General features: G+C 37.5%; 1 protein-coding gene and 1 long non-coding RNA gene across 4 annotated transcripts in view; both read right to left on the bottom strand.

The window, feature by feature from the left end:
• Nucleotides 1-24,469, bottom strand: part of BMAL2 (basic helix-loop-helix ARNT like 2) — a 35,007-nt gene extending 10,538 nt beyond the window's left edge. Inside the window, exons 1-10 of one of the 3 annotated variants that reach the window (XM_068950142.1) lie at nucleotides 24,209-24,469; nucleotides 15,290-15,437; nucleotides 13,934-13,969; nucleotides 11,492-11,530; nucleotides 8,696-8,853; nucleotides 6,433-6,512; nucleotides 5,569-5,661; nucleotides 3,480-3,597; nucleotides 2,556-2,699; nucleotides 639-879 (exon numbers count right to left, since the gene is read on the bottom strand). In XM_068950142.1, coding sequence (XP_068806243.1) covers nucleotides 639-879; nucleotides 2,556-2,699; nucleotides 3,480-3,597; nucleotides 5,569-5,661; nucleotides 6,433-6,512; nucleotides 8,696-8,853; nucleotides 11,492-11,530; nucleotides 13,934-13,969; nucleotides 15,290-15,437; nucleotides 24,209-24,269 — 1,118 coding nt within the window. In that variant the 5' untranslated portion in view covers nucleotides 24,270-24,469. Of the gene's footprint in view, nucleotides 1-638; nucleotides 880-2,555; nucleotides 2,700-3,479; nucleotides 3,598-5,568; nucleotides 5,662-6,432; nucleotides 6,513-8,695; nucleotides 8,854-11,491; nucleotides 11,531-13,933; nucleotides 14,004-15,289; nucleotides 15,438-24,208 lie in introns of all 3 variants that reach the window. The other 2 variants (XM_068950151.1, XM_068950162.1) reach the window with 2 other exon arrangements.
• LOC138067809 (uncharacterized) lies at nucleotides 17,885-19,857 on the bottom strand. The gene is made up of 3 exons (XR_011142196.1): nucleotides 19,724-19,857; nucleotides 18,692-18,789; nucleotides 17,885-18,121 (listed from the first exon to the last, which is right to left on the bottom strand). It is a non-coding gene; the product is annotated as an uncharacterized lncRNA (long non-coding RNA).
• Nucleotides 24,470-25,525: the final 1,056 nt, after the last annotated feature.

Genomic DNA, 25,525 nt, shown 5'->3' with positions numbered 1-25,525 from the left:
AAAAAAAAAAGTTGAATTTTGCTCTGCTACTTTAAGGAATAGATTTAAACTGATACTTTTAAATGAAAGAAAAATTATTAGAAGTAATGAAAACCTTCCAGTGACAACAATCAAATTCAGAGGAAGAAGTGGCAATACAATCCATACCACAGATAAGAGTCTGTTTTAGAGAAGTTCAGAAAATATTAACTGTGCTTTCACTTCTAATGAAATAATTTGGTACCTCATTTAGACGTAATGCATTTGTTCCAAATAGTAAGATTTTAAGAAGCAATAATTTTTGATTAAGCGTTAATTACTTGCATGCAGATACAAATCATACATATAGCTATGAAACTCTAACATGAGATGTTTCTTCAATGAATAAATATCACAGAATGCACAGAATATGAGTGCATTTTATGACTTATTTTTTAATCTTGGTAGCCTGTCCTTTCCTATAGGACAATACATCTATTCTACACCATGTTTTATGCATGACAAGAAAAAAACAAGTTTCAGGAGACACCTCTGGATGCACAGAGCACCTAGAAATGCTATTCTGTTTGAAAAAAATCACAGTTCTTTGCGACAGAAAATACTAGCAAACCAGCTAATGATGTCATTTTCACTTCTCTATTAAGGAATAAAATGCTTACCGCTGATCTACATAAACAAATTTTCCATCCATGGCAAACCGTGTAACAAATTCTGTTGCTTTGACTTTTATCTCTCCACTCTTTTGTGGAACAACATAAGGGTGTAACCTCCCAATTGCAACAAGACAGTTAAAGTTACTACTGTCTTTTTCTACATCATTTTCTTCTTCCACTCCCACCTCACTAGGAGACCAGTTCTTCATATATCCAGTACAGTGAATGGTACAGTACTTTCTGTGATCTAATAAAAGATGAAATAAGCAATTATGGCTCAAGATGAAAATTATATTTTTGGACTACTTTCGTCATAAGACCAGCAATTAGATTTTACGTTTACCTACAACAACGTGCAACTGTACAAGCCTATAAATAACTGTAATTTATACAGTATTTAATTAATTAATTTTGTACTACTTAATTTCGGCTTACCTGGAGAGAGTACTTCTGTATAGGTAAAGACGCTGGCAGTTCAAACACATTCTCACAGAAGAAAAAACCAACAGTCTAGTAACACACAGATCACTTTCTCTTTATATGGTTTCCTAAGTACTACGAACTAAAACTAACCAGAGAGGCCCTCCTCATAGCCTCCAATTCAACTTTTTATCCTGCGAACACTACGCCCATAACGCATTCTTACCGCAGCCGCTAAAAGAAACTTCTGGGGAGAATGGGGGAAGGGCAACCCAAAACCAACCAAGCTTACTTTCTGTTTATCTCAGGCTTCTGGATTTCTCAATTTTCTGGGAATACAAATATGAAAAAAGACTCTGAACTGTAACACACGCTGTCACTCATTCCTGCAGCTGGCAGACTCTTAGCTACCTTTACACCACACAAATACCCTCATATATATCAAGGAGTAGAAATGACATAGCGTGTCTTACAGTCCTCTTTCCAAAAATTAACAAAAGATTCTTGATATCCATATTTTGAACAAACTACGCTTTCCATAAATTTAACTGCATCTACTCAAGCAACTATGGAAACATTGATCAACTCTGAGTAATCCTACTGCGACTTTGTCACAACCACTCAGACTGGCAAGATGACTCTTTCATCAATTCTGCTTTCCTGAAACACATTTATAAAAGTTAAATTCTTGTCTCACCAAGTTGGTTGGCACATCAAGGGAGCCAGAATTCTATTTACTGACAACGACAGATCTATTTCAAAAATTATTCTTGTACGGTATATATCAGTAACAACATGTTAGATTAAAAAAAAAAGTAGCAAGATTTTTTTCAAGGTCAATTTCAGCACTTTTGCAAAAATCAGTATTAAGGTGTTAAACAAGAGCTAGTAATTAAGTTTAAACAGGAAAATCTATCCACTGAAAACTCAACAAGAATTTACTGCTGTACAGGCACATCAAAATATGAACTAAATTAAAATTACTGGAAAAATAAATGAAATAACACTGATTAATTAACTTTACCATTATAAGCAAAAGAGGAAAATTCATACTTGGTAAGTATATACAACAGAAAAAGTAGCTCAGGAAAAAATAATTTTTTTTTTTTACTTGCTTTTTTTCCCTTCAAAATAGTTGCTTTTGCAGGCCTTATTCACAGAGTTATCTTCAAGACACAAGTTAATCTCATCCTTCTGATCTGCTCCAGCGCTTTCAAAAATTTCCCTGAGATTTCTAAAATTTGACTGGAACAGACTATGCACTCCTAAACACAGTCACTGTGCCTCGGGTTCCTCCCCCCAACTTTTCAAGAGTGAATAAGGAAGAGAAAGAGTACAATTAGGCTCTGTTTTTCAATATGCGTCTCCAGTACGTACTTACACTCTCTACAACTGTTTTGTGAAGTCACTGATAACTACAAGGACCACACTACTCGCTCAGAACTCAAATACACAGAACTTCACGACAGAAGGGCCCCCACTGCATTTACACTGTTTCAATACCTTTCTTCTTTGGGTTGGGCAAGCATTCCTTTTCTTCTTTGACTGTGGTCTTACTACATTTTATTCGACAGAAGAACGAACGTCGAGCACCAGAATTCAGTCGAGCTGGTCCAGCTTGAAAATCTGTGTGTACTTGCAAGCCAGCTTACAAAAATTTAGTCAAAGTAGTTAAAAAAAAAACCCAAAAACAAAACCTTTGGACTAATACTCTCTCCTTACTGCTTACTCGTTACTAAATTCCGTACTTACAATTAACTACGAAATATAGGGAAAGAAAATGCAACGGTCACAGAGATTCCAAAATTATAAAGAACTACCAAATTATTTTAATGCCCTATTTGATAATACAAATTTTATTTTGATAAATATGCTTTATAAACTTTCAACTCCTATTTGGTACAGGGAAGAACTGCAAAGATGTTTATAAAAAACAGCTATAAAATAGTGATTAGCTGCACAGTACATAATACTTTCCATATTAGTAATAACTGTAAACAAAATAAAATTTGGTTAAATTAGGATTGACACTTAGCATTTTCAGAGAAGACAGTGATTCTTGATATTGAAGTATTTTATCCCATGTTCGACTACATCAGGTCTTTTGTATTGACAAGACCTATCAAATACAAGAAAGAAAAGTAGTATGCCTGGTAGGAAAAACATCAGACCACATCTTGGTAAATGTTTAACATTGCAAGTTTCTACCGTTCTTATGATGTAAAATAAATTCTTTACTGGGCTAGCTTCTAAGCTGTAAGCACACTCTAAGCAGCAGATAAGCATTTAAGTATGTTCGGTTCATAGAAATTATATCTCAAGTTTGTACATACATGCACATATGAATACATGAATATGCCCTCCATAATAACTGAATTTATTAACATCTCTTAAAAAAATCTCAGTCCATTCATAACTATGACTTACTTTTGCCATCTACGAGCTTTTCTCTTGGAGAGACATCTGAAGAGGAAAGTTGCTCCTTAACTTTGGCTACATCTTTTGGATGCAAGTAATCAAACAAACTTTGTCCAATTAAACTGGCCTATTTAAAAAAAAAAAGAGAGAGAGAGAGAGAGAGAGACTAAAATCCACACTGTTCTAGAACAGAACACCAAACATATTATTCATCTCAGAAACACAATTTTCTGTGCTATTTTTAAAAGAAACCTTTCAAATACAATAGTTACTCTAAATTTCAATAATTTGATCTGCGCTTAATTTGCCACTGTTTAATACTCTTTTCAGAAAAACACGGTAGTAAAAATGTAACTGATAACTTCCCTTTGAAAAATACTGGATTTAGCTGGTTATTAGAAAAGCGTCAGTACTATAAAATACAAAATACCCACTAAGTATGTATGTTTTATTATTTACTTAATGTGACTCTTAATCACCAAATGTGATTCTGGAACCAAAGGTTAAGTGCAAAACATGCTCCCTCACAGATTTTGTTTTGGGAGTAAGAAGTATTCGCAGCTGCTGAATGAGTCAGGCTCTCATTTGGTGGGACAAAATGGCATCACTGTGCCGGGAGCTGTTTGAAGCTGCCCAGGGGTCAGCTCACTTCAGCACTCCTTAGTAGGGGACATTTACAGGGATTTCTCTGTCTAGGATCCTTTCAACCTGCTGACCTTCAACTTCAACAGCCTCTGCTGATCCAGTCAAAATAGAGTCTGCTGCACTATTCCAGGCACCATTACCTTCTTTTGAAACAGGAAGAAATTCTCACAGAAGTGGGTTAGTTTTGTTTTTTTGATATTGCTTACCTTCACCATAGCAGGTCAGATCACTGGGCAGAAGGGAGCTGCGTTGATAAGTAGTATTCTAGATTCAAGCTACACCTCATCTTGGACCCTTGCCACTTGCTACGTGATCCCTGCATAAAGGGAGCACCTCTCCAATAAACTGGAGTCAGAAACAGGCTAAGGGAACAGCTTCTAAGAAAGCAGGATAAACGTATAGCCTCTTCCATTTGCCCAGTCCCCATCTAACCCTAATGCAAAGGCAAAATGTTGAGCGCCACTGAGAAAGCCTAGTAGCAACCTTGTCAAAATATATAGGAAACAAGGGGATTTATAGCTAGGAATGATTTCCAGATAAGCTAATAAGTCCATGGCTTAAGTCAGTCATGTCCCCTGAATCTAGTCCTTTTTGCCTCTTTGGCTGGAATAACAATGATCTTATGGGTCTGGAAGCAGATATGACTGATGGGAGAGACTCCAAAACGTATTTTTTAGTCCCTGAGCAAGTTTTGAGATTCTCAGCAAAAATTGCTCAATGCTTCTTCCCGTATAAGATGATTCATTCCACTTTTTTATTAAAAAATAAAAAATAGAAAAAAAGATTAAAATGTGTAGCACATAGGTTCTAACTTCTAGAAGTGGAAGCATGCAACTTTTAGTCTTTGCTTTTGGAACGGGAGTCTCAGATACACAAACAAGTTATCATGCCTTTATTATTTGTGGTAATTGTCCACGATGTTAAGCGTGACCTAGTGCAAGGTAATTATACTACCTCTCTTACTTTTCAGGTTAAGCTATCTCATTTCCCTCAAGTTAAGAGTATATACATGGATAGTTACTGTGGATCAGGTGATACTGGGAGAATCTGAGCATAAAGCCATTGCCAAGGTGAGTTTTAATTAACTTGCATAGCTGAAATACCATTTCTCCTGAATAAAGAAATAAATAAAATCACCATTCAAAAGAAAATCTCTTGTAGGTAGAAACTGGGACAGCTTCAAAATACTCCTTCCCCTCAGACTAACACTTTCCTTAAGGATGATCAATTGCAATCTGGCACTGTCACTCTGGTCAGGAACACTGACTCTACTTGTGAATGCCTCATTCCAGGAAATACAGCCTTGCTCTTAAGAGAAGGTTAAATCAAAGGGATTCAAAGAAATGATGCACAAGGATTGTTTTTTAATAAAATGCAATAAAATTTTAAAAAATTTAACAGCTTCTAAGTAAAAGAAAATGCAAAATAACACCAAATACTCAATTATAGCCACCTGATCATAATTCAGTATTTTGCAAACTGATTCCGAAACAAACAGAATTTTTCCTCTGTTGCATCCGACCACAAACAGGAATCCATCTGCAGCCTGAAAATACAAAAGATACTGTCTTTATAAACATACAACTAAAATATAGAGAGTTTTTATAAATAATGATTACTGCAAAGGGGTACACTTGCACCCCTCAGTATTTTTATTAAGTTATAAATGACACAAACAAGCAATTAAAAAGATTGCAAGAACCAAATCAGACTGCAGACAGGTAAAGTTTCCTAAGCATAGCTTTGGGAAAGAGAAGACTAGCTGCAAAACAGCTTAGCTCAGAGTCATTTTACAGATCTTGCAAAATTGTGTTATTGCAGCAAAGAAAAAAGAAAAGAGTTGCAAATGAGAAAGCATAAAGGAGCGTGTGTGTGAGTATGTGCGAAAACAGGAAGAAAGATTTTCTTTCAGATATTATTTCCGTGTCTATTTCAAAATATATCTTTAAAAATCAGAACAAAGTACAGCAAATAACAGCTGGTATATTTACACATAATTAAAAGCACTCTCAATACATGCAGGCAGACTTCAATATCAGCATACAAATATTTTATGTATTGATTATGCAGCTTATATACAGATTCACTGTCCTCAAGGGCTGCTGTCTACCCTACTGATGCATTATCTTTCACATTTCTTTATGAAAAAAATCACATATAGTGGTCAGAGTTTATCGACCAATACTCACCAAGCACATCTGGGTACTTACTTGAAGAAAAAAAAAAAAAATGTAAAAAGGTCTCTCAGTTTAAAAACTTAAGTCAGTGGCTGGCTTTAATAAGGACATCTTTTGACTGAGTGTGTTCTTCTACTTACCCTAAGGATTAACTGTCTGAGCTCATCATCCTTTAAAAATGAAGGTTTATATCGCACTTCTGAATAGGAGCTAGTGGAACCTGGAAAACAGCTTATTTATAGACACACACACAATATCAAAAGTTGCATTTTAAATTTAAGAGGGTTATAATTAGTTCATATTTTAGAAATTTTCATTGCAACCAACAGCTGAATAAAACAAGTAAAAAAGCTCTTAAACATATATACAAGAATAAGTTAGTAACTTCAAAAAAATGTTGATACTGAACTAACCAGGTATTTCCATGCCCTTCTTCATTTAGCAGAAATCAAGGAAGCTTCTGTTCAGGTATCTTTAGTGCACTGCTAGAGAAATGAAAGCTATGAAAGCTGGATTATGTAGAAACATTTTTGTAGGCCTGTTTCAGAATCTTTAACATTTGCTGAATCTGAATAACTTTTATGCTGTTAGTTTTCTTTTGGGCATGAACAAGGCTTCATTGGCAGTATCTATCCAGTGATCCAAAAATCAGTCTATGTGGTTAAATCGCGTAACTATTGTGTGGTTGGCTTGCTGGGTTTATTGTTTAGCTCCCAAGGCAAATATTCAAGAATTACTCTTAAACGCTCCAAGTATTTCCACAGCCTTTTCCAGATATTTTTTTTTAGGTAAGTAGGAGTTGAACTTTCCACCAAACTTCAGGGTGCATTGTAATTCCACATAATACCTAGTATTTTCTTAAAAGCATTCGTTCTGAAGATACATATGCTAACTTCACGTTTTTCAGATGCAAATCCTTGTTTAAATTGCAAATTCAATTAACTCATGGCATTATTTCTTTATATAAAATTTTCAGCCTGCTCGGACCAGCTAACCTCCAGAGGTCATTTCCAACCTAACCTATTTATGATTCCGTTATTTTTAAGTTCGTAACATAATTCACTTCTTACATTTGACTGAAGAATGATGTTTTTTTAAAATCAGATGTGTTTATTTATAACCAAGTTTTTTCCAACGCAGTCTTTTCTTACACTTGACCAAACTACTCTCTTGAAGCACAATATTGCCAGAAAACCCTGAAATCATCTTGTGTGCTGCTGTTACACAATATGATACCCAATTTGTATTTGGCTATGACTTTTTTGGAAAAACAGAAAAACTAAACCCAGCAATGATAGCAAGAGGAGATGAAAGAGTGTACCCTGGTTTGACCCTTGCATCTACAGTAAACCATTCACTGAAATCTATGATTACTTTAACTTTGCTAACTCTGTGAGGATAAACTTTTGGTAACTGCTTTTGTTGGCACTCTAACATTTCATGGGCTTCACAACTTCAGTGTGGTGAAAGTCATCATCTATTCTTGTAAAGTATCTGAAGCTTTGTTTCGTAATGTTCCTTTTGATTATTTTTGCAGGCAGGAAAAAAAATAGTTGAAAGATGACCGTCTGTGTCCAAAATTAACTCTTTCTTTAGTTCTACGTGAATGGTTTTGATTTCATGAAGTTATACCACACAAAAGTTAACCGACCACTTAAGTGAGTTCTCTGTGCTCCCTACCAGGGAAATTACTTAGATTAGTTCTCTTAGGTAAGCATTAAAATTGTTTCTCATTGTTGAGGAGGCTTTTTTCTGATTTCATGCTTGACAAATAACTTGCCAGAAGTATTCAATATTTAATGAATGAGTTGGCCTTCAACTTAAAGGTTTCCCAGACTTTAGGTAGTTTTTTCTTTCTTAAAACGTTTCCCGCTTCTTGTTTCACGATGTGGCATATTAGAAAGTCAACCCCTAAACACAAAATTCCAATGCAGGGACAAAGGGTTGAGCACCATGGGTACTGCTGTTACAGAAAACAGGAGGGAAAGTGGAGAGACTGCAGAACACACATTGACTTCTGACTTAATTACAAAGCACACCCTTAGCGGACATAAAACATCAGACTCTGAAGGGCTGTTTTTAATACAGCAGAAAAAAGATAAAACAAGAAAGGAAATGTGGAAGATCTAAATACGTAAATGTAAATAAAGAACAGAAAACTTACAGAAAAAAAGCTTTACATACAGGCACTATACAAAATCGCATACTGCTGCTAACAAACAAGAGGTACAGATGTACCTACAAGTAATTATGTGTGGAAGTATACACTCAGAATTGAATTCAGTGAGTAAACATAGTAAACATGTAAAATAGATGACCTTAGAGTTATTTAATCATTAAAGAAAACATATAGTATAATTCTTGTTAGAAAAATGGCTTTTAGGATCTTTTTTTATAACCTACCTTTTAAAGATTTTAAGTGTTGCACAGCCATCCGTAACACTGTAAGCTTGTCTAGTTTTCGTGCCATGGGATTGCACTGAGGTATCATAGCAGACAATTCTTCTATCAAATTATTCATTTTATCTCTTCTTCGTTTCTCTGTCTGACTGTGCGCCTCTCTAAGAAGAAGAATTATTTTAAGATACAGAACACAAAATCTTCCCCCCCACACCAATACATCAATTTAATTTGGGGAGTAGAAAACACCACAAGAAATTCCACTGTGCTGAAACAGTTTTTCCTTACACTTTGTGTACTTGACAGTTGAACTGGTATAACTTAAACAAAGCAGTAACAGTCACAACAATGATGTTAACTGTTGAGAGAAAAAGCTGTCAAGTAACAACTTGATTATGAATGAAGACTTCTACAAAGTTGTGAAATTCTCCTCGTGACCCTTGAGGTTCATGAATACTTACTGTACAGCAGCTTACTGTACACCCAAGATTATTCCATGTCATTAGTAATCACTGGAAGACATTTCTGCTTCCTGGCCCTTCTGAGGCTATTTCTACCTGGCCTGTGCAGCTAAGACGGGGAACACGTTCTACTAGCTTTGTTATAATGCAGAATGGTCTAAGAAGCACTTGCTGAAGTGCCTTTGAACTCCAGTTTATGAAAACTCACTGTACTCTTAGGGGAGCAATGCCTTCTTGTTATTTAGTTACCTTGAAAGTCACTCAGGTTGAAGAAAGACACAAAAACAAGCATTTATTCATAGTACAGCATAAGCAACAGACAGCACATTTACATATGCTTATAAGAGATACCATGGAAACCGAAAGAAAAAGCTATGCCTCATCTATTTTCACTAGCGGTACCTCAGAAAGCTGCTTTCATTCGCAAGATAAGGTAGTAGAAAGGGTTTCAGGCTCTGTACATACCTTATGTCCAAGTTTTACCTCTTTGTAAGCCTCCATCAAAGAACTCAAACACAGGAAAAGGTTTCCCTTAGAGAGTTTTCACCAGAAAAACCCTCCTATTGTACATGACAATACACATCACAAATCTAGTTACATCTCAGGTCATCTCTTCTTTAATTCTTTCCAATATGTCAGCTTTTCTAGCTCATCTCCCTCCAACATCCTCTAGCAGGTCAAAAGAAGTTTAATTCATTCCATTCCTCCTCAGACAGAAGCAAACTGGCCCCTCAATTAAAATGAAGATCATTTTCTTCCTGATTGAGATCACACACAACAGTAGTTAACCAAATTGAGAGATAATGTTTTGTGCAACTGATCTCTGAAACTCTTCCTCCTAGACATACTATAACAGAAGTTATTAAAGGTAATTAAGTTAACTAAATCTGGCCTGATGAGAAAGAACAAAGTATAATTTTAAAGACATAATCTTCTACTACTTCTATTAGTTTTCTTTAGAAGCACAAAAAAAGAAATTCTCCGCACAAATAAATGTGGGTCATTCACCTAAACAATTTGCTTTTCTCTCTCCTCTAAAGCTTTATTAAAAATTTACTTTCATCAATTGATTCTCGGCTCTACAGACTGAGCTAACCTTCTTTTTGTGTCAGGCAGCAACAGTAATATACTGCATATACTCCTTGAAATCTGGCTCTCTGGAAGACAGATACAAACATTTGGGGAAATAAATCCATCTTCCACATCTGGAAGATTCAATAAGAACTTAAGGAACCTAGAACAAGTGGATACAGAAATTCCAGTGATGACTGGATGATTCAAAAAACTCTGCTGCGATATTCCCCAGTTACAAAGGAGAGGGCAGCAAAGTTCCTCTATAAGTTTGTACCAAGAAACGCTGGAGGGAGATATGTGCTGAGCAAACCTTCAAAACGTCTTCCAATTTTTTCAACTAAGGAACCAATACATGAGAGAAACGACAACAATGCAACACGAATGTTGTCAAAGCACTATACAAAACAGAATCTTGCACAGTGATTGGGATACTCATTAAAGAAAAATGAACTTTGGAGTTAAATAAGAAAGCCTGTAGAGATAATATAGTTTGGAACAAATTTTGTCATTTATTTCTTCTGTTTAAGTTAAACTACAAGAACATTTCATAATTATTAGTTAACATACTGTAAACATAATGCCTTTGACAGCAGAGCGGATTGTAGATTTCTGCCATTACATCTTTGCTAACATGACAGAAAAGAAAGATGTTTTTATTCTAAAACAACTCTAGTTTTACTAAGTGGCTTGTCTACAGTTTAAAATAATTGCCTGGATGAATCACAATTGCATTCAGTCACATTGTGTTTCAATAAATTTTAATTTGGATTAAGGTAAGATGTGACTTGAAAGTGCAGCGGCAACCCCTAAACAATTCCCTATATGAATATTGTTCAAGAATAAGAATTTTTTGACATGCTTTAGCTGAATCCACTCTCATGTAGAATAATTCTCAAATAACTCCACATGTAGACAAACCTAAAAGAAGCAATCCCCAAACTCATATAGTCTCCCTTAAGATCCATCAGCTCCCTTTATATGCAGCTTGAGTGACTGCATTTAATTCTTACCTTGAAAATTTTAAGCCTCAGGTTTTTGCTAATGTCTGAGGTATTTTGCAATACAACTTTAATGAAAATCAGTAGAAACTAAAATCCCCAAGGAGGCTCTAACAAATAATATACAAGTAGGGGAAAATAAAGGAAAAGGTGCTAAAACTGTTAAATATTTGACAGTTTTAATGAAAGTAACCCACAACCTCAAGTTTTTTTAGTGTCAATCCTCGTATTTAGTAGCAAAACGTACTGTTCTTGTAAATAAGTACCTGAAATCTTTTATTTTAAGATGTTCGTCATCTTCACTCCTAGAGAAAACAAGATATAGAGTTTTAAATTGCAGATTTAGTACTAGACACTTCTTCCTTCCCATGAATTCAAGAAGATACAAGAAATTCTACAAATTTACTATCACTCCAACAAAATTAAAAACCACATAAATTCCTAATATGAGAATTATCTGGCAAGTGATGTATAATACACAGAGAGAGTAAAACAGAACTTTGAATGTTCGCATAATTATGTGAACACATTATGGGGATATTCCATGCTTTTAGGTCCATTTATATTCCTGAGAAAATAAAATTAATGCAACATCAACTAGCTGAAGCCCAGGCTCCATTTTTTTTTTTAATTTTGCAAGAGATGTCCTCTATCGTGTGATTATTTCCAAACTCTCCTTGCCAAAAGATAAAAACAGCCCTCTTAGCTTAGAGTGGGACTCAAATATCCTAAAATTGATCATGGACAGACAAAGAAGTAAAAATTAAGTATTTTCCCTTACTATACAGTAATGACTAGAAAGAGTCTATATAATAAAATTGTAAATGAAAAAAAAATCAATTGCCTGTATCACGAAAAATACTTGGCAGCACAAAAATATATATGATAATTCAAATGAGTTCAATGATCTTTTCTTCCCCTCCAAAATCACTGTGTTCTTCACCAATAGCTTTTAAAAATGTCATAAAGTAGCTTAATCGCTATCTTGCAAATTCAGTATAAGCAGTTTTGTACTGGCAGAGGGAATTCAGAGCAGTTCCCATATTAACATTGGCTACCGTTTGCTTTAGAGGGAAGGAAAATGAATACAAATATTTTTGAATATATTTGCAGCAGTACTTCAGATTTTTAAATTTAGTAGTGGAGCCATCTCGCACTGTACTCTAAGCTCCATTCCAGAGGAGACTCACTAGCCTCAGGATTGTCCCAGAAGAAGCATATGTTCTACCAGAAGGGTAGCAACGAGACAGGACAACCAGTCAGCTGCTGCTTCCTATGAGAAAACAGGAGCAGGAAGTAGAAGAGCAGTTGAAGAGCAGAAGAGCAGAGATTTATGAAAGATCTCAAAAGCTGCTTCCAGCTGTTCCACCTGTAACTAAACACTGACCCCTGTGAGAATACAGCAGCCAGAGCCAAATTAATGCAAGATTCAGAGATCCAACTCTTCAGCCTGGGATTTCACTAGAACATAGGCTTCTTCTAGACAGTCTGACAAGCAAAACACAGGAGTAGGTCAGGCTCATAGGACCCTATGACTTTACTTCAGTGAAACTGCTTCAGATTCAGAGGAGTTACCTACAACTGATATGTGTACATTTATATATACACATACACACACACGCACATACATATATATATAAAACTTTTACCAGAGTTGTATATATAGTATGAACTTTCACAGAAGTTACTGGACTACTGTCTGACTGCAAGGTGAAAAGAGATAAAGGAAGCCAGACCAGCTGCAATGCAGCACATGGACTACGGACTAACTCTCCTCCCCTCAGGAGCACCGCTGAGGCAAGAAACTAGAACAATCTTGCTGCTCAAGGAATCAGTCCCAGTCTTCAATGGACTTGTACAGCCTCCGTCACAACAGCTGTGCTGTTACTGGTATAAATAGCTAGGTTAAAACTACCTTGACTACATGAACATAGGGTGAAATACTACCTCATGACTGCAATGTAGGTGTACTTAATTTGTACAAGCAAGAACAGGATCTGGATTATTCAGAAAAAATTAAAGAATACCATCTTTTCGTTCATTTTTTAATCTATTAAACATACTGCCCTACTAAAGAGGGAAGCAGAGGTCTTAAACGCAAAAAGGAGCATCTTTTTTCACACTTTTCCATCACGAGTACCATGGAAAAGTCCACAAAGAAATAAACAAATCTATCTCCAGACAAAGATTTCAACAAAATCCAATAAGCCATGCACCAAACACTGACTAGAAGGATAAAACAGAACACTGGATGGCTGCACAAACATATTTTCTAAGATAGGTAGCGGGGTACAGAAAAAGAAATTACCCAAAAAAGTAATCATGTAATTAAGAATTGTCCTGTAGCATATATTTTCTATGTTTTTTTATGCTGTGTAGCCGATTTTAATTCGGGCTTGTCACCTTGTAATAGAATTCTTTTAGCTGAGGTTTGCGAGGTAAATTTTTAAAAGTGCACTGACAAGGCTGAAAAAATTAAACAAAAAAAGTGTACATGGAACAGTCATAGACATGTATGAGACCTGTCTATCCCACTCATTAGGTACATGTTTATCATCTCGTGCTGTACAAATCTGCACCCTGCAAATTTGTGCCCTTAGTCTAGCACTCCTTAAGGCAAGCGAACACACAGCTTATCTAGCCAAATAGGAGGAGAACGTGACGTTTATAGCACTGAAAACAGTAACGGTTCATTTATAAAAACGTACCTTTTCTGAGGATCACCATCAACTTCAACTGTGTCCCTGAAGGAACAGGTAATGAAGTAAGCAGAATGTACTTGAGGCACGGAAAGATGATTTGATATACCCAATGAAAAAAAGTTACAGAATAGCGTTACAGAACAATTTCAGTGGAAACCCCACACTTGAGCAATTATTCTTCAGCAAGAAGATTTGCTTTTAGAGACTAATTATTAGTTTTTATAAAACCATACTGTTTTGACTGAATATTCCATTTTGAACATGAACAATTTTTCTGACAGATGTTTCACGATATTCAGACTTCAGGGAAACACTACTGATGAATCAACATTTTTACTCAACAGGTAAAACTAACAAGTGCTACTGAAAAACACCACAGATATTTTTACAGAAACTAACGTGGATCACTGAAAACTCCAGAAATACAAGATACAATTGAAATTGTGAGTTGGACAACTTTATGAGCATCCACAGTGTGGATATACTCTGTACATCAATGGACTGTATAGAAGAAGCATGGATTCAAGAGAACTGCTTTCATAATCACAAACACAAGTAAGTTTTCCCCTGACTGCCCTCCCCCGCCTTTTTTAAAGGCGCAGCCTTCACATGGGTTTAGAGATAGTTGTAAAGCACTGATCTACATGCTGACTTGTCCTTATTTAACTGGCAAATGATGTTGAAAATACAGCTTAGAATAGGTCACTTTTTAAAAAGAATTCTTGTCTGTAAACAATTTTATGTGTAACTAGCACCTGTTTGGCAGTTATTAAAGAGGACAAAACAGTTGACAGTGTCATCTCAGGAGTAAAATGTGACCCACTTAAAGAGGCTGAGTACTAGTCCAGTAAGGTCCTCATTTTTAGGTCACATTCTGTCTAGATATTTGAGTAAAGGGCTGCCCTGGTCACTGAAGGAGCAGTTCTGATTCTGCAGTTCTAGATCAAAGGGCTTAGCTAGTAATCTCATTTCACACTTTAAGATGATATTCTTGCGAGCACTTGTGAGACTTTAGGCAACCTGGTAACAATTTGCTGCAAACAGAACTTGCCTTTAGCAGGTGGAAAAGAAAAAAAAAAGCTAGGATGAAATTTCAGCATTAGAGATGCCTTACCCAAATATTTCAGGCCAGGAATCAGCAGTATAGAACCCTGCATATATCTCTTGGATTTAAAAAGTTTTTTTTTTCTACAGTTTGAATCACTCAGAACTGCTGAAGAATGTATTCGGAAGAAATCATCATAAATAATTGTAGCATATAGAGCATTTCAGGAAAGAGGATTAGAAAGTTACCACGCCATTGAAATAACAGGTGAATGCTTCATCTTTACGTTGAGGCACAAACAGAATCAATTCACTTACTGGTTATCAGAATCACTTCCTTTGCGCTTCCTCGGAATCTCGGCCACAGAAGTGTTGAAAGAAGTGGAGGCAGCAGCCTTAGTTTTTGAATTCGTGAGGCTGGGGACTCCAGAAGCAGCGCATGGGTTTCCATCTACCAAGCAATTATCTGTGAACAAGAGGAGGAAAAAAAAAAAAAAAAAGTGTCCAACAAGAGCTATAATATCATGCATCCATTCTGATTTTCATTTGGAAAAAAAAATACAATTGGTGACTTCCAGGCTTCTGACACAGAAACCATAAAAGCTGCACTGGTACAATTTAAGTATAAAAACAGCACGTCGTCTCCCCACCGTCATATAATGGTCTCAACAACCCAATCAACATACCAATAAAATATAACGTATACCCTTCCTTCTCCTCACATAATCTCAGCAGACTACACTTAAATCCTCCAAAACCTCAAACATCTTGCTGCAAAATCATAAGAAGATGGAGCATTACCTACACATCAAATACTGAGACTGACTCTAATTTCAACTCAAAAAATACACAGACAACTATACTTTTTAAACAAGCTGGACATTCAAAACCGTAGACTTGCTGTAACTCTTTCTGAAATAATATCTACAATTACACATAATACCAGTTACTTCACTTAAAGTAGTACTAGAAACTTGTCAAGCTCTATCTCAGACTTCCCTTTAAAATTCTCCCCTCAATCAAAATGGCTGCAATTCTGGGAGGGGATAGAAGAGCAGTCACAAGCCAAAGAAGTCCTACCAGTCTACTGGGAAGGGAAATCAGTCTCAGAGAATCTAACCACTATTGCACTTTTCCCGTCACATTCTCTTCTCTTATTTTACAGATGATCTGCTAACACTAGTCACCCATCCTATCTCAATGCAAAGCTTTCACAAAGAATTACCCAGCTGATGTTTAGGTACAGAAAGAATTAATTCTGCTTCAAATAAAGGCAATCATACACACTTCCTGTGCTAGTGAGGAAAGTATTATACATCTAAGAAGAACAAAAAAAATAATTCAATGAAGAGAAAGATGAGGGTTTAATAAAGGACATTTAATACAGTGAGAATCTCCTACTTTTAACAGGAGGCAAAACCCAAGATGGGCACTTTCAAAATCCAGCAGAAAGGAAAATTGCATACTTTTTTTCTGAGCATTGTTAGCATCTGCGATGTCAGTTAGCCATAGGTAAAAATGTGAAAAGAACAATACACTGTATATTTTTTTTTCCTCTTAGCTGTAAGCATATCTTACACCAGAAATTGTACCTCCTCAGTTCTCATTTTTTGTTAGGACATTACTCTGGAGAGTTAAAAGAAAAGAGGCTAATACTGGAACAACAGCTTGCCTAGTCTTCCACTAATCTTCTCTCTACCAAGTCAGACTACACAGTGTTAGCCCTTTTATTTTAAAAAATCTCTTCGACTCATTAAATCACACAGGAAGTTCCAAAAAAAGTAGGTGGAAAAGCAAAGAATCAATAAATACTTGACAAATAAGTAACGGTCTTCAGGCAACTGCAACAGAATGAAAATTTCGTCACTCTACATACACAACATATTCACATTAGCAGTATTAAAAATACATTAAAAGAAATGACACCATAAATACAAGGACACACATGACAGATGTTTCAAATATTTTTTCTGATTAATCATCACTTCGTAACAGTCCGATTTTATATTTCCCCTATAAATCCTTGCACTTACAAAACAAAAAAACAATTCCAAAGGAATTCTGTTTGTAAAGAGTAGCTTTAATTCACACTTACATAAATAGCAGCCTATAATTACTAGATTAAGCTACTGAAGTATAATCACACTTTATACATATTTATGAAAGAGCACTGACTAAACAGAAGCCTAAATCAAAGACGAGAATACTTTCAGCACAGCAGATCCTTTCATCCTGTAATAAAGCGGGACAGAACAGACCCACTGACCTAAATACTCTTTTGCACACAGATGGCCAGTCTGCTTTCTAAACCACTTCCCTTTAAAGAAACAAAATGAAAGTAACCGATGTATCATTTACAGCTTTTCCAAATTATCCTTCATATGACCAAAACAACTACCATTTTTCTCAAGCCCAACCAATATATTCTTAACACTGCATCTACTCCTTCTCCATTTCCTAGTAACATCCTTTTCACTTTTTCTTAATTAAGAAAAACACAAGTTTTTAGATTACGAGCAACAACATTCCATTAAGAACTCGTACACTAAAAATTTTAGGTGGTATGATGAATTCTTAAATAATTGATATGTTGAATTCTCAAACAGTATCAAGATGACATCTTAAACTAAATGTCATGTTGAACGCCATCTAACTAAAACTTCAGTAAGATATTTGTAGCTAGCTGATATTAGATAAAAAGATTAGGTAAGGAGGTGATATTGATTCCTGCCATGTAGAGCATACAGCATTGACATACTCTTTTAAGATTATCAAAACAAACCATATTAAAACAAAAACAATAACAAATAAAGAAATAAATCTAAAGTCTCAGGACTAATACACTTAGTAGAAAAGTAGTTATTCAGAACTGAACAGACGAGAGCAAATTTTTTTCATACCTAATACTCACTGAACAAGAAGCATACAGAAGGAGTCCACAAAGCTAAGTCAGTTTTGAGAAGTCAATAAAAGAGCTTTAAATTAATCTCTTACAGCTTTCCATAATAGCTATCATTATGATGCCAGGTGATTCCAAGGTGCTCACCCTCTCCTTGAAATGTGTCTTAACCTCCTATACTCTGTGATGAAAGATTCCTTTACTTCTCTGGCTATACCATTTTGGGAGGGATGGATAAAAGATTTAAAGATCTGTTGGGTCAGAAACAGAATGAGTTAAAATGTAATCCAAAAGCTAGAGGGTGCATCTTTGCTAAGAAAAAGCTAGATTCTGACCTTATTTGTGCATCTGACTGAATTTTTTATATTTTTAATTTTTACAAAGATTTTCATATCACTAATATTAAAAACAAACACCCCCCCCCCCCTTACAACACATGAAGCAAAACTAAACATTTCCCATCGCCATAGCGGGCTTGATGACCAATAGTTTTCAGATGCACTGTGCCTTATTGCAAGTTAATTTTTCTGGAAGATTTAAATCATTTGCCAAGTTTTAAGATACTGAAAATAGTTTCATATAGCTATAGAAATTTTGTTTTACCATCCCAAATGCCATTATTTAAACCAGGCTGATTAGCAAGTCAAATAAAATTCCAAATGAGAAATCACACTGTTTTTATTATTAATATTCACTTCAAAGTTTTGCTACTATACTGGCATACTGATGACCGAATTTTACGGGTAAACAAATAGTTCCTAGAATACACATGCCTATTTCTGATCTAGGTTTGACTCTCAGTATTAAGCACATGTGCTTACCTATATGAAGTATCAAAAATATTTAAAAAGCATGAGACATGCATCAAGACAGATTAAAGTAATATTGAAAAAAGAAGTCACTGTAATCATTCTCTCTCCTAAAAAACAAAGCATATCAGAACATTACAAATACGTCATGTGGAAAGCAGCTCTTCTCAGTAAATGCATCATAAATAAAAACTATTAATGCTCTAGTATACTTCATAATCGGACAAAACACAGTATTTATGGAATAGTTATCAATTTTTACAGTTTTCACGACAGACTATTCTACCGAACTACAACTTTTCTCATGCCCTTCTACAAAAAAAGGTTACAGTCCCCAAGGGGGCTGATGAGGAAACAAATATTTTCAGATGAGCTACATGAAACAATCCTTTGAGCGTGGGATGGGAAGTAAAGACATATGAAACTAACTGTATCCCTGAGTTGAGCAAACGTTCTGTGTAAATCACACGTGCTGCATTCATAAACGAGACTTTAGGGACTTTGTTTCCACGTTTTTCTAACATACCTCGTACCACTTCTGTTACTGACAAAAATAATTTCAAAACGCATGCCTTATTTCTGAGGTGTTGTCATCACTATCTGTTTTGAAGTTTTCAGTTTCTAAACAAACACATTCTATCAGAAAAGGCTTATGGTGAAACTCCACCAGTCACTAAAGGCAAGATTCATCCAAGCAAACACAGATGTCCACATCTGAACGAGCCATTCTAGGCTTCCTTTACATTCAATGGAGAAGAGAACACATTCCCAGGGTGATTAATCTCAACCTAAAATAGATTCCTACAGTTGGTTAGATGAAATGCAACATTTCTAAGGTGATTCATCTCAATCTAAAATAGACTCCTACAGTTGAGTAGATGAAATACAATCAGTGTCGACTTTTTGTCACTAATTATACAAAGACCTAAGTAACTAGCTCAGATGTTGATATACTCTGCAGACATCTAAGTTAGGCAAGATGAATCCCACCTAGGGTGGCTATAAAACTATCATGCAATTGTTAAAATATAACATAGACAGCACCTGGTGGGTGACATGCAGCAAGTCCAAGACCAATCTTTCAAACCTACAGCCTTAAACATGCACTACCATTTCACAACCCGTCCAGCAAAAGTTAGCTTTTGGCTAGGCACAAGGTTACTCCTCATAGTCTTCTTTCCTAAAATATTAATACTGTATTAAAACATTTATTTTGACTTTTTTAAATTATCAAAAGGAAATTAAACAAGAGAAACATAAGCACTTCTAAATTAAACAAAAAGAGAGTCATGCAAATATTAAATTTAATGACAAAAAGCTGTCAATCAGCCCTCATTCCGCCAGTTTAAAAAAGAATGACTAAATCCATCTACCAGGATATTACTGTGAAATATACTTAAAATAAATGTTACAGAGTAAATAGATTTTAAAAACTCATGGGTGGCATTCTTCACATTTTGAGGAGAGATGTACACACTAGACACTTTTCATGCTTGTAGAATAACTTTCCATGTTGCATCTCTGCAGCTATTTAAGTTATCAACGTGGTAACACTGGCACAACCTTTCTAAGAGCGAGAAGGCATTTTCATTCCAGCTTCCTATTTTAAAACACTTTGTGGCAGGAGAAGAGGGGAAGAAAGAAATTGCTTTGCATTGAAATTTCTAAGTTTACAGATGCATTCCTCCTAACATTTGAAGAGACTTCTATGAGAAGTTCTGAATTACCAGAGTATTAAAATATTTACTTTTCCACGCTGGAATGTATGCTTCCCTGGCATGTACATTAACCACTAGCAAGAAATTCAAGTTCTGATAAATTTAAAGAAAATAGAATCGTGCTAGAAATGAACACGGTTAGGTAGCACACAAGTTTTCCTTCTTTCTAACCAGATAAATAGCTTATTGAAATATAAATCTTCTCCTATGAGCTATTAGGCTATGTCTACATTAGTTAAATACTCTGGCACATTGACAACAGGTCTGTTGACTGAAGCAGATGGGATAGAAGCCCCTATTTCTAATTCATGTGTAGTTCAGGGGGCTTCTGTTAAGTCACATTTAGTCTGGTTCACTAGACCAAAAATCCCTACAACGCACATGCTTTAAAGCTGTCCAAGAACCAAGCATGGGTTGCGTCCCTTATGTTTGGGGTACGTCTGATGTGCGCCTGGAGTTACACTCACCTTCCTACACTAAAATTCTGGTGTAGTCTCTTCTGAAAGCAATCCAGTTCATTCATACCAAAACTGCTCTGCAAACCAAACCATTGCACAGTAAACGGGGATGACTGAGGATTTACTTCAGATAATGCTACTGCTCTGAACCAAACGCTAACTTTGATTAATGCTCTGAGTACTTATGCAATTTCAGGGTCTCAGTTTAAAGTCCTTATGACTGCAGTCAACAGAGAAGAAGAGACACACACATACACAAACCTAGACGCATTAGCAACGAAAATCTTCTAAGTTGAGGTATTATTCAAGATGTCCGATTGGATTCTTAAGGTTTGTAGCACTTGACGTGCTTTTTTTTTTTTTTTGGAAGATCTAAGATGTCCTTGATTACCTAAGCAATTAGAAATATATCTATCTGTACACACACACATACACAGAGGACAGCTGCTGAGTCAAATAATTTCAAATAATTGCATCATATTAATTGTTTTATTTTACTAAGGAGTTGTTTTTCTACAATTATTTTAATGAATTCTTACCACAGATGTCCATTAAATAATGGGAAAACCATACCTATATCCTCCACACACATTTGCATGTAAGCAAAATGCCACAACAGTATCATACAAAGAGGCAATGCCATGATATGTATCACTTCACAGGTCCTGCAAATTTGAACACATATAAAACAAACAACTCTATTTTATAAGCAGGAGGGAGAGTTGTTTTCAAGATACTTTTTTTAGAGGTTTAAGAGAAGCCACGGAGAGCACCTTCCAGCTACTTTACAGTGAGTCTAGCATTCTAATCATAGCCCACTTGTGTACTTTCATTTAAAGCTGGAGTTACCATTTGCGTAACAGTCCAGTTTTGAAACAGTAGAAGTGCACTTGTCTAAAAAAGATTTTCTTCCACATTTTATCAGCTTGCATAAAGCAGGAGAAAGACACTGAGAACGTAGTAATGAAGTCATCTCATGCTCAATACCATACTGAGAACAATCTATTTATAGGGTAACTTAAAAACAGAACACTGGATTTGTTTTTAATACCATGAAACAGTGAAAAGAAAAATTATTATTTCCTGAATTACAGAAAAGATTTTAAACTAAACATATTAATACAGGCTACTGAATATTTTATACATCTATTTTTACTTAGTTACTTTAACCATTCACTCACAAAAAAGGTAGTCAAGAATCATAACTTACCAACTAAATAATACATCTACTTAATAAATCTCAAACACTAAGTATTTGGCCAAACCTATTAGTGTATTAAAAACCTTGACTGTAACCAGCTAGTGAAGAGATACCACACAAGCCCTTGAAAGGTCACCCTGCTTCCCCAGACACTTCCAGGGTCAAATCAGGTCACTGATAGAAATCTAGAGTCTCATGTATCTTAGTTCATTACTAAAAAAAAAAAAAATCTCTCCGATCATATATTGCTAAAGAAATTGAGGCTAGCAGCTCTCTTGTAAGTTTTAGAACCAAATTTTTTTTTTTTTTTGAGTAAAATGATAACTTTGTCAAGTTTGCAGTAGAACTTCCGTGGTTTAACGGGCCCAGTTGTCAAAGAAGGGAATTTTCAGAGTATTGATATTGATTCACTTCCCACAATCACCCACAAAGTGATTTTCTTCTTACAGTGAATTAGACTCTTTAGCTGATGTGAACTGCCCAGTCCGGAGTTTGCTTTTCCTAATATGCAATAGTAAGAAAAAGATGTTGTTAAAATGAAAAACTGCTAAGCTGACCTATTCCAATCTTTAGGTCCTTTATACAAGTTAAAAAATTTACACCTTTTAAAATGTTAATTGATTAACAGAAAGAGACTCTGTTTCTTCAAAATATGTTAGAAGAATTAGTAGAAGCATAAATAACAAAAGAAATCAGAGCAGGCGGAATTCTTTCACAATATAACATAAAAACCTACTGTTCATTGCTTTCCCATGGATACTTTCACATGGAAAAGTCCACATATTTTGATTTTTCTTCATTTAGATTATTTCCTTTTCTTACAATATGTGTATGATACAGAAACAAATTCTTAACACAATTTCATAGACAGCAAAAAGAAAAAACCCCTACAAAAAAACCTTTACTTTCAAAAACTAGATTACTTATTACAAAATTATACCAGTATTTAAACAACCAAGCAACAACTAATCTTCATAATTCAGAAACACAGAGATGGAAAAAATACCAACTACTGAGACAACCAGAACCCCCACATATATATAAAAAAAAAAAAACCACATACATACGAATCCCCCAAATACACATTAAAAAGACAACAACAAACCCAGAAGAACTGGTGCTAACTAAACAGAACAGCAATGATGACTTATGAACGATTTGCTCACTTCTGTAGCTCAAAACTCCGTGCAAAACATCTTTTTTTTTCCTCCTCAGATCAACATTTTGAAAGGAGGAAGCAACATACTCATTCCTGCAGCAGGAGGAGCACAAACAGCTGCTGCTGGCTTAACACTAGCCCCGTTTTAGCACCAGAAACTTATGAAGGAGGAGGAATGTCAAACCTCTGCCTCTATACAAGTGCACACACACACACTCACACAGAGAAGCCAAATTCACTACACTCAAAAGTCTGAATTACATCCGCCTGCAGGAAAAAAAAATACTAACACATTAGGGACACATAAAACAATTAGTTGTATATCAGAAAGTGTGTATTACATACTAAGTTAAATACACAGAAAGAAAAATATTTTTAGTGCAGATCACTGAGGTATGATGACACATCTGTAACAGTAATAACAAACCTAAGCAGAGTGTAAACGTTTCTTTGGGAGCCCACAACCTAACACCACTGTGTACCTTAACTAGACTTAAACTAACTGTACCCTAACTGAACTAAACGGGAGAAATCGTTACTCGAGTCCAGGTCAACACGCTGGGGGCCAGAGTATGAACAGCCCCAATTCAGAATACACAGCCCCATGCTGGAAGCATAACCGCTGCGCTGAGGGAAAACAGCGGCCTAAGGGGGCTCCTACCCACGCGGGAAGGTTACACCCCCACCACCACCAACAACGGCCACGCACGGACTGCAGACACGCGCCCTTACCTCCCCGCCCCCCCCCGGCACCAAGGGGCACACAAGCCCCCTCCTCCCCTACCACACCCCACACACCCCCACCCCGCACCACTCACGCACCCACGGACACCCCGACACCCGCGCGCGAGTCCCGCCCGTTACAACACCTCCCCCCCCTTCTTTCGCCCCCCACAGCCGTTACCCCGCCGCCGGGGGCACCCCGCCCCCCGCCTCCAACGGCTGCTCCCCCCGCCGCGGCGCGCGCGCCCCCGTCGCTCCCCCCCCCCCCACCTTCCGTCGCCCGCCGCTCCTCCTCGGCCCCCTCGGCGTTTCCCGCTCCTGCCTCGGCCATGGCGGGCTGCCCGTGCCCCGCTCCACAGCGCCCCCGCCACCATGCAGGAGGTAAACTAAGGTGAGCAGAAACCGCCCGTCCTGCCCCCCTGCTCGGCGCGGGGTTGGGGTTGGGGGGGAAAGGGGGAGGGGAGGAGAAGGTCCGCAAGCGCCTCCACAGGCTCCCTCCCCTCCTCCCGTCACCGGCGCCGCCTCAGCAGCGCCCCCGCCGGCGCCATACCCTCCCCCCGCCCCGCCCCGCCCCGCCCCAGCCCTGCCCTGCCCGGCAGGACACTTCTCGCGAGACTTCCGGCCGGGCGGAGGCGGGAGGGGGAGGTGCTGCCGCCCGGCGCGCGCAGGGTGCGGGGGGAGGGGACCAACGGCCGCTGGGGCCTCCCCCCCGCCACAGGAGGGGCCGGGAAGGAACAACGGGTGAAGGCGGTTGGCCGCCTGCGGCCTTCTGGGCGTGCGGCTGCCCCTCAGAGCGGGGCACAGAACAGGCAGGCGCACGAGTACGCGCTGACACACAAAAATAGAGTTAGCTTTGACTAACAGGTGAAACTGGGTGAATGGACCTGGGTTCCAGTAGATGCTCGGGGTGTAGTTGTGTGTTCAGCTTATCGGGAGCGCGCTTTTGAAGCGAATCTGCCCGTCGTCCTCGCCGTGGTTTGGTTCACATCCTGGAGTGGTCTGGGAGCACGCGAACCATATTCTTTTTGCGTGAAACCTAAAGAAGCGCTGTTAAGAGCTCACTTAACGTGGCCCAACTGCTAACGGGCTCTCGCTCCCTGGGACCTCACTGGAGCTAGTCTGAAATACAGCCTCTAGGACACCTGCAGCGCGGACGTTGGGACCTCAGCAACACGGGGATTCACTTGACAGAACCGCTCTTACTGAGGAGCCCAACGTGTTGATGTTGATGTAGCCTCTACCCGCCCAGTTCCAGGTCTGTGTGCGGCAGAACAGACTGTTGCCAAGGCCTCAGACTTCCTCGCCTGAGCCATCTGAATGGGCTGAGCACGTGCCTGCTGCTACCTGTTGAACTCCCATGTGAGGGAATTTGCATGTACAGTGCAGCTGGTGTTGCTCATCAGCAGTAAGGCCGGAACCAGATGATCGGGGACCTATGTGAAGGAAGCTGCTTCTCCAGGTGTACTGTACAGTGGACTTGCAGAGCTCGCGCCTATTATTAGTCGTAGGGGTTCTTTTCGACTTAACAAGATGTGCTAATAAAGATGGAACAGCAGGCTCACTGACTTCATGCCTAAATAAAGGGTG

The sequence above is a fragment of the Struthio camelus genome, chromosome 1, assembly GCF_040807025.1.
Source record: "Struthio camelus isolate bStrCam1 chromosome 1, bStrCam1.hap1, whole genome shotgun sequence".
NCBI lineage: Eukaryota > Metazoa > Chordata > Aves > Struthioniformes > Struthionidae > Struthio > Struthio camelus.
Note: the sequence above shows the minus strand (reverse complement) of the source record. Positions and strands in the feature narration are given on the sequence as shown.